This window comes from Portunus trituberculatus, chromosome 33 (assembly GCF_017591435.1).
Source record: "Portunus trituberculatus isolate SZX2019 chromosome 33, ASM1759143v1, whole genome shotgun sequence".
Classification (NCBI taxonomy): domain Eukaryota; kingdom Metazoa; phylum Arthropoda; class Malacostraca; order Decapoda; family Portunidae; genus Portunus; species Portunus trituberculatus.
In genome coordinates, this window is record NC_059287.1 from 11,627,696 (window position 1) to 11,637,695 (window position 10,000).

A 10,000-nucleotide genomic window follows, 5' to 3' on the forward strand; every position below is an offset into this window, starting at 1 on the left:
CTGTGTGTGTGTGTGTGTGTGTGTGTCTGTCTGTCCCTGTGTGTGTGTGTGTGTGTGTGTGTAATTCAATGTTTCATCTGCTGCAGTCTCTGACGAGACAGCCAGACGTTACCCTACGGAACGAGCTCAGAGCTCATTATTTCCGATCTTCGGATAGGCCTGAGACCAGGCACACACCGGGACAACAAGGTCACAACTCCTCGATTTACATCCCGTACCTACTCGCTGCTAGGTGACTCGCTACACGTGAAAGGAGACACACCCAAATATCTCCACCCGGCCGGGGAATCGAACCCCGGTCATCTGGCTTGTGAAGCCAGCGCTCTAACCACTGAGCTACCGGGCCGTCTGTGTGTGTGTGTGTGTGTGTGTGTGTGTGTGTGTGTGTGTGTGTGTGTATGTCTGTATGTCCCTGTGTGTGTGTGTGTGTGTGTGTGTGTGTGTGTGTGTCCCTGTCTGTGTGTGTGTGTCTGTCCCTGTCTGTGTGTGTGTGTGTGTGTGTGTGTGTGTGTGTGTGTGTGTGTGTGTGTCCCTGTCTGTGTGTGTGTGTGTGTGTGTGTCCCTGTCTGTGTGTGTCTGTCCCTGTCTGTGTGTGTGTGTGTGTGTCTGTCCCTGTCTGTGTGTGTGTGTGTCTGTTCCTGTGTGTGTGTGTGTGTGTGTGTGTGTGTGTGTGTGTCTGTTCCTGTGTGTGTGTGTGTGTGTGTGTGTGTGTGTGTGTGTGTGTGTGTGTGTGTGTGTGTCTGTGTCTGTGTGTGTGTGTGTCTGTCCCTGTCTGTGTGTGTGTGTGTCTGTCCCTGTCTGTGTGTGCCTGTCTGTCCCTGTCTGTGTGTGTGTGTGTCTGTCCCTGCTGTGTGCCTGTCTGTCCCTGTCTGTGCCTGTCTGTCCCTGTCTGTGTGTGCCTGTCTGTCCCTGTCTGTGTGTGCCTGTCTGTCCCTGTCTGTGTGTGCCTGTCTGTCCCTGTCTGTATGTGTCTGTCTACCCTTGTCTGTGTGTGTCTGTCTACCCTTGTCTGTGTGTGTCGGTCTGTCCCTGTCTGTGCCACAGACAGACAGGAGCAGACAGCAACAGACAGACAGTGTGTGTGTGTGTGTGTGTGTGTGTGTGTGTGTGTGTGTGTGTGTGTGTGTGTATAATTCACCTCGGTCGTCTGCTGGTCACCCAGCCAGTCTTCCCCATTACGGAGCGAGCTCAGAGCTGTGTGTGTCTGTCCCTGTCTGTATCTGTCTGTCGCTGTCTACTCCTTGTCTGTCTGGCCGGCTGTCTGTCTGTCCCTGTCTGTGCCTATCTGTCTGTCGTTGTCTGTGTCTGTCTATGTCGCTGTCTGCCCCTCGTTTGTCTGTCTGTGTCTGCCTGTCTGTGTATGTCTGTGTCTGTGTGTCTGTCAGTCTGTCTGTCTATCTCACCCTGTCTGTGTTTGTCTGTCTCTGTCTGTGTCTATCTATGTTATTGTCTGTCTGTCTGTCTGTCTCGCTCTGCGTCTGTGTCTGTCTGTTGTTGTCTGTATCTGTCTATGTCTCCCTGTTTTCCGCTATCTGTCAGTGTCTGTCTATGTCGCTATCTCGCTATGTCTGTGTCTGTCGCTCTCTCCCTCTCTGTCTGTCTTTCTGTGTCAGTCTGCCTGTCTGTCTGTCTGCCTCTTTTTCTGTCTGCCTGTTCCTATCTGTCTGTCTGTCGCTGAATTCCTCTCTCTGTGTCTGTCTGTGTGTCTGTCTGTCTATCTGTCTCTGTCGCTGTCTCCCTCTGTCTGCCTGCCTGTCTGTCACCGTTTTCCTCTGTCTGTGTCTGTCTGACTGTCGCTGTCTGTCCGTCTTTGTCTGTCTATCTGTCTGTTGCTGTCTGTATGTCTATGTCTGCTTGTCGCTGTCTGTCCCTGTCTGTGTTTGTCTGTCTGTCTGTCACTCGCTGTCGCTGTCTATCTGTCGCTGTGTGTCTACCTGTCTGTCACTCGTGTCTGTGTGTCTGTCTGTCTGTCTGTCACTCGCTGTCGCTGTCTATCTGTCGTTGTCCGTCTGTCGCTGTGTGTCTACCTGTCTGTCACTCACTCCTGTCTGTCTGTCTGTCCCGGTCTGTCTCTTCCCGTGTAAGTCTATCATTGTCTGTGTCGGTCTATCGCTGTCTGACCTGTCTGTGTCAGTCTGTAGCTGTCTGCTTCTGTCTGTGTCTTGTCTGTTGATGTCTGCCCCTGTCTGTGTCTATCTGTCTGTTGTTGTCTGCTCCTGTCTAAGTCTGTCTGCCCGTCTGTCTGTGTCGCTGTCTGTCTGTTGCTGTATGTCTGCCCGTCTGCCTGTCTGTCTGTTGCTGTCTGGCCCTGTCTGTGTCTGTCTGTGTCTGTCTGTCTGTTGATGTCTGTCTGTTGCTGTCTGGCCCTTTCTGTCTGTCTGTCTGTTGATGTCTGCCCCTGTCTGTGTCTGTCTGTCTGTTGCTGTCTGGCCCTGTCTGTCTGTGTCTGTTGATGTCTGCCCCTGTCTGTGTCTGTCTGTCTTTTGCTGTCTGCTCCTGTCTGTTTGTGTCTATGGACAATGTCTGCTTTTGTTCGGTATTCAAAAATATAATTAAATCGATATGTGTGTGTGTGTGTGTGTGTGTAAAGCTCTGTCCACACGATTGAGCATAGTCTGACGGGCACCGTCCTCCATCAGGCTAAATCTGCGGGCTCAACTATGAAGTTGACCACACTGTGTCGGTGTGGCCCAGTCAAACCCACACAACAGCCAAAGACAGTGGTCGTTCGGGAACAATGAGGCACAGTCAGTGTCTGGTGATGTCACATAACTATGGAAACGCTTTGCTCACATTTTAGTAGACACAAACGCTAAAGCAGCCAGTGGTAAACTGCCAGCTTGTGCTCGTCTGAACGCTGTATTAATCTTCCAATTGCAACTTTGGTATTATTGCAGTTTCAACCATTACACCACACGTAACTATACACATTCTCACGGTCTACATCACACTTCTACGAGCATTTCTAACCACATTTTACCCTATCGAAAATCAATAATAACTTCAGGACAGAATACAAGTTAGCTTAGGTTTGGTTTCCCCCACCCTAAAACCCCGCTTTCCCAGAAGGTCCCCAAGCTTGTTAGACAAAGGGAAAAATAAACACAAGATAGGGTATATTGGTTGAAACTGCAAATTTACCGCAACTTTACATGCGATGGATATGGAGAGGTGCTCCTGGCTAAATCATCGGTATAGCCTCCAGGGGCCAGGCGTAGCGGTAGGTTGTAGAGATATGTGGTGACAAAATTACGCACTTTTCCGCCTAACAAGGAAACACGTAATTAACAAATACCAACCCACGCACATCTAACAAAATTTACTTCCGCTCACTAAATCAATAATTAGAGATCACGCAACGAACGACTAATGTTATTCTACGCATGTCGAACAAAATTCAGTTTCACAATCAGGGAAACAATGAAATCGATGTCACGCTACTGAAACAATTCTAAATAATTCTTGCCATTTACTTAACGATAAATCCCCAAAGTAACGATCAGTATTGATATATATGAACAACAGTACGTGTAACTATATTCACTATCGCTCACTAATCGGGAACAATCAAATCGTTGCCATGGTACTGAAACAACCATTACCTTTCCTTGCTTAACGAGAGAACAACACGTATAACAAGGATTGCATGCCCCCTGCTGCCCAGTCCCTCCCCCTCTACCCCCTCCCAAAAAGAAACAGGCTTCGAACCTCGACGAGTTGCTTTATAACAGTCAGAGCCTCATTACTTGCTCAAGAAAGCGCGACGGACAAACTTCTTAACTCTTAAATATGAGTAATGCATCTATCCCTAACCACACCACCACAGAATCCACACGGACTAGTAATTCGGCTCCACACTGGCCAGTATTCTTAAACGCTTCGCTCTCACCATCTACTTTCTAAAGGTGTTCATGTTTTTAAGGGTATTTTTATGTTTCCGGTGATGGACTGGCAAGATTTATAGATTGTTGCAAGGTGGTGGTGTCTTGAAAACCCGTCAACGTGACGCAAATATACAGAAAATATAAAATAGAACACAAATATCCTAAAATAGAACATAAATTAATCATTACCTTAAAAATTCATATCCGTTGGTGAATTTACATATCGCTCAACGATACACATCCTCTTCCTCTCACCTCACTGGAACAACTGCGCGATGCTCTCTCTAGCCAGTGTTGCCAAGTGTAACCGGCGTGAATGAGCTATATTGAGGTCTAAAATGCGCTAGAATGCGCTAGAAAGCTTTCGTATACTGATTATTATTTTTCCGTATATATATATATATATATATATATATATATATATATATATATATATATATATATATATATATATATATATATATATATATATAAACGAGTAATGCGGCCATCATCTTTATGTGCTATATTTTCGTCGTTTTGCATTATTATATATAACGTACACTAAGCTAATGATTATAAAATGTAACTATAAACTTGCTACTAACCTGATTTGAATTAGTTGAGAGAAAAATAACGGTGTCTTCTTCTTGGTCCAAGTCCTCCCCAATATCCACTGATGAAGAGCATGGCACAGTTTCTGACGAAAGGTGTAGAGGCGATGCAGCAGCTTGGTCTAGTCTTGTTTCACTATACACTGCCATTGTACCTATTTTCTTCACTACCTCTTCTGGTAACTCGTACGAGTAGCAACACTTTCCGACTCTACGAAGCCCGCTTCTTACAGTAATAACTGCACTGACAGATTTTGTGTGTAGCCTGTTTCTGAGTTTGTTTTTAACAATATTTATTTGACTGAATAGCCTCTCAACTTCGGCATTTGAGTGAGGTAGTGAAAGGATACTGAGTGCTCTTTCTGTACGCTTGAGCGTATGTTGGACCCATTTCTACTGGACCACGTGTACCAACTAGTTCGGTAAAGAACGTGTAACTGAGACCGTCAAGGCGCTACCAGACCTCGTTCCCTACACCTATACAAGTACAATACTCGTAACGTACCAGTCACTTACGGATCCAGCCTGGTGCTGCTGCATAGTGTTGTCAATGTAGCGCTCCTACAGCGTTCTGTCACTGGCATATCCACTGTAGAATATACTAATTTATGCAGAATTAATTTTTTATTTTGACTCAATATCATTGCGCTAGATCATGCACCAAATCCGTTTAAAATGCACTAGAAAATGCGCTATGCGCTAATCACAAAATTACCGCGCTGTTTGTAACGCTAATGCGCCAGAACTAGCGCATTTCGCGCCAACTTGGCAACACTGTCTCTAGCGGCAGATTGGTGCGACTCTTTCCTCATTCCTGGTATTCTGAAACGCTTCATTCTCTTAACATGACTATTTTCAAAGGCTACAGAAATTATTAAACGCAGATTCTCGAGTGTTTCTCCTTCTATCAATGTAAAAATGGTGGTAATCTGTCACTGGAATCACAAAGCCACTTAAAAAAAAAAGATCTAATTTCATTAGAGCCTTTTGAAAGCCGTGGAGGTGCGGAGCGGAAGTGTTTCAGGATCTGTTGTTGTTACTCTCATAGTTTTTCAGCTCTTCTTAGTATTTCACTAAATTCTGATTTGTTTTCAAGACACCCCACAAGTAACCTTCACTAGAGCCTTTTGAAAGCAGTGGAGGTGCGGAGCGGAAGTGTTTCAGAATCTGTTAAGTTGTTACTCAAGAGTTTTTCTTAGTATTGCACTCCATTCTAATTTGTTTTTAGACATCCGACACGTAACCTGTTCATCTGGTGTCAGCTTCATACGTTCGTGAGGATAAGTAATTAATGGAAGGTTTGGATGTTATTTCAGAATGCTAATTACAGATAAACGATAATTAAAGAAGATATCTCATACGATAAACGTCACAATGAGTACAACTAAAAATAAACTTAAAAAAAAAAAGTCACAACTTAATACACTATACGTTATAATAATCCTGAAATAAATTGTATAAATAGAGAAGTGAATAAACAATAGTGGTGATGGTGTTTAACTACAACTAGTGGACGAAACGAGGGAAAACAACACTCCATCATGTCATTACAATACTGCAGCAGGATAGAATAAAATAAGAAATAGGAAAATTAAAAGGAACAGCCGATGAAATGGAAAAATCTCTTTATTTAGACAAACTTTAATAAAACAGATGAGCATCGGAAGCGGAAGCCTTTATGTAAACAATGAGTTCCTTTAGACTCCCTCGTGTGTGTGTGTGTGTGTGTGTGTGTGTGTGTGTGTGTGTGTGTGTGTGTGTGTGTGTGTGTGTGTAGACATAATAAAAGGAAGGGCAATAATATGGACACGTATGTTAAAAGTTATGACTGTAAAGCGAACAACAGGAATAATACGTAAAGTGCTTTGAGTGTAATGACCAAACGAACGAGTTATTAAGTGAACAATGGACGGTATTGTGTTGAGTTGCGAAAGCTAATAATGATAATAATAATAATAATAATAATAATAATAATAATAATAATAATAATAATGATAGAGCAGCAGCAGCACAGTGAATGATATAGTAACGTTAATTAAATGTTAGTTCAAAAAAGGCGCCGGGTAAAAGTATGATAAAGCAAAATAATGAAAGAAAGGTAAAAAAAATGTCTGTAAAAACTTAAGCTGAAAATTTCTTGTATATAATGCGAGTTGTGCTCTCTCTCTCTCTCTCTCTCTCTCTCTCTCTCTCTCTCTCTCTCTCTCTCTCTCTCTCTGATATGTATTTCACAACATAAAAATACAAACAAATTTCATGAAACTTGTACATTTTATACATTATCTACACAATAAAAAGAAAATGTCAATAAAAAATTAGATAAAAAAAACGGGAAATGGAGAAAACGAGGAATAAAGTCTAGACAAAACAAAATATCACACAAAAATAGTGAATATGAAACAAGGTCAGTTTGCTTTTCTCTTATGGTATAGAAAAAAGAGAAAAAGAAATGAAAAGCTTAAGAAAAATACACACACACACACACACACACACACACACACACACACACACACACACACACACACACACACACACACACACACTGACAGGAGTTGGACAAGATTAGGTTGGATCAGGTAAGGTCAGGTCAAACATAAGTCACTGGTACTTTACGAGGACTATCAGAGGGATCGAAGGGTGTTGGGGGGCGGCTCTCCCTACCACTGTCCTCCCCACCATCTCCTCCTATTGTAGCGTACCAGTTGGGGGGGTCACTTAGAGGTAAAGGGGGCGGGGAGGTCATGGATGAGGGGGTAGTGGGAGGAGACGGCCGCCCCCTGTCATAATCAGGATGGCAGAGGGGCAGCAGGGGGCTATACAGGGGATGCAGGGCTGCGTAGGGACACTGTTGTAGGCAGCCCTGGTGGTGGAGGTGGTGGTTAAGGGGGTGTGTTGGGGGGAGGCGTGGCGGGGGCCCTAGCGGGGTGGGGGTGTGGGTGAGTGTGTGTGTGTTCCCGTTGATAGGGCGGGAAGGCAGGCGGGTGACAGACAGGCCGCCGTCAGGAAGGAACGGGTCTTCCCAGAATGCTTTGTCTTCTTCTCTCCGTTTTCTGTTCCTCCGCCACCTCCTCAGTCTCCGCCAGCAGAGCACCGCGAGGTAGGAGAGGATGACGAGGGCCAGCACGCTCACCCCAGCCACGGCCGCCCACACTGCCACGGAGGACTGACATCCTACTTCATCGCCGCCCAGATCCCGCAGCGACACACCTGAGGAAATGGCACTGTCATCACAACCACCACTACTACAATAATTACTACTACAACTACTTATTTACTACAGCTCCTCACTGTCATTATAACGATTATTACAACGAAAACACTAAAACAGGTACTATTACTACTACTACTACTACTACTACTATTACTACTACTACATTTACTACTACTACTACTCCAACCATAATTGCTACTGCTACTATACTATATACTAATATATTTTTACTACTAGTACTACTACTACTACTACTACAACTACCATTATTACTACTTCGACAACTGCTATCACTGCCATAACAACAACGACTACCAATATCACTAATACTAAACAGCTACAATAAGAACTAGTACAACAGCAGCAATAACAGTAAGAACAATGGTGGCGGGGCTCACCATACAGTGCTGGCGGGCTGGCACAGGTGGGGTGATCGAAGGTGATGGAGGAGTTGGGGTTGGAAGCGAGCCGCGAGAACCACACCAGGGAACAATTGCACGTAAGGGGGTTGCCCGCTAGCTGGAGGCTCCTCAGGTTACGCAGTGGTACCTGGAAGAGGAAATGAGAAGTTAGTTTTGCATTAAATTAGTTCACCTTCTCTAGTAATCTAACATGAACTAACCTGACGCATTTTAATGTAATCTGACCTGACCTAACCTTATCTAACTTACCTGAACTATCTTAACCTAACCTGACCTAAAATAGCATTGCCTTACCTACTCAAAAGAGTGTGGCTTATTTCCATGTAATCTAGTGGTACTCGGCTCTCGCTCTCTCTCTCTCTCTCTCTCTGAAGCTTGTGAGAGTCTGTTGGTGGCTCTCTATCTTACCTATACAGCTTCAAAGTTTGTTTACCAGGCCAAGTCAAACCCACCACTTAGCGGCGGCTCCAATCGTGGGTGGTGAATCTCGTGTTTACCTGTGTAGGCGTGAGGGTGCGGAGGCCACAAGCGGAGAGGTCCAGCTGACGGAGAGTGAGGAGGGAGGCGAGGGCGGAGGGCGGCAGGGAGGCGAGGCGTGGGTTGTGGCTCAACTGGAGGATGCGGAGGGAGGCTGAGCTGAGGAAGGCGTCGCCGCTCATTGCGTGCAGGCGAGGGCACCGTGACACACTCAGGCCCTGCAGACCCCGAAGGCCGCGGAAACAGTCTTCCGGGAGGCTTTCAAACAGGTTGCCACTGAGGTCGAGGTACTGCAGGCGAGACAGCGAGGCCAGGGAGGGGGAAGGCACTGTCAATAGCCGATTATCCGCCAAGGACAGCCTCCTCAGCTCCGCCACCGCCTCGAAGGCCGCTGCGGCGATGACGCTGATGTTGTTCCTGTCGAGGAGGAGAGAGGCGAGGGCTGGGAAGCCGCTGAAGGCACGAGGAGGCACTTGCGAGATTAGGTTGTGGGTGAGGTTGAGGCGCGCCAGGTTAGTAATTCCCCCACCAGGCACGCGCGTCAGCCTGTTCCCGCTCAGGTCAAGGCGGTCCAGAGACGCCAAGCCCCGCAGGCAGCCCGCCCCCACCGCCCGCAACTTGTTGTGAGACAAGTCGAGCTCCGTCAAATTCCCCGCCTCCTGGAAGGCCCCGTCCTCGAGGTGGGTGATGGCGTTGTTGTTCAGTGCCAACTTCCGCAGCCTGGCCAGACCACGCAGCGCCTTGGGCTCTACGCTTTGCAGTCTATTATGACCCAAACGAAGCTCCTCAAGATTCCACTGCTCCTTGAAGTTGCTCTCCCCAAGAGACTCGAGCTCGTTCCCAGAGAGATCGAGGAACCGCAGATCGAGGTAAAACACGAGGGACTGAGCGAGCGTGTTGATGCTGTTGTTTTGTAGACGCAGGTCCTGCACGCGAGGGTTGAGGAGGATGGGCACGTTGTCCAGCCCTGCATCCTCGCAGCTCACCTGCATCACAGAGTAGTTGCACGTACACCCGCGGGGACAGAATCCCTCTGTGACAGCAGGTAGTGCACACAGCATCACAGTGTACGCCAACATTCCATACGTCCTGCTACAGAGTCCCGCTGCTCGCCGCCAACTGTCCCGCCGCACACACCGCTGAGCCTCGCAGAGGCACGCGTAAACACACGCATACACACTGGACATCAACTTGAGCAAAGTTTTCACATATAAAGACACTGTGAGTTTTCTTGTGGGCTGAGGGCCGCGGCCCCCAACAGGGTTCACCGCTGGGGGTGAGTCTCGTCCATATCCCCTCTCCCCGCTGCGCCCCCCCGCGGCCTCGCCACACTGCCTGTGGCCCTTGAAACTGCCATGTGAATTAGGCATTATCACCTTGCCAGCCATTAGGCCAAGAGTGTCTATGACAAGG

The 10,000-nt window shown here is 46.8% G+C and overlaps 1 protein-coding gene across 3 annotated transcripts in view; it reads right to left on the reverse strand.

Moving 5' to 3' along the window:
• Positions 1 to 6,085: 6,085 nt before the first annotated feature.
• The window catches only part of LOC123512295 (carboxypeptidase N subunit 2-like), a 61,033-nt gene continuing 57,118 nt past the window's right edge, over positions 6,086 to 10,000 (reverse strand). For all 3 annotated transcript variants that reach the window (XM_045268631.1, XM_045268630.1, XM_045268632.1), the window contains 3 exons: positions 8,608 to 10,000; positions 8,087 to 8,237; positions 6,086 to 7,684 (listed from right to left, as the gene is read on the reverse strand). The exon at positions 8,608 to 10,000 is cut by the window's right edge and continues 337 nt beyond it. In XM_045268631.1, coding sequence (XP_045124566.1) covers positions 7,065 to 7,684; positions 8,087 to 8,237; positions 8,608 to 9,975 — 2,139 coding nt within the window. In that variant the 5' untranslated portion in view covers positions 9,976 to 10,000 and the 3' untranslated portion in view covers positions 6,086 to 7,064. The remainder of the gene's footprint in view (positions 7,685 to 8,086; positions 8,238 to 8,607) is intronic.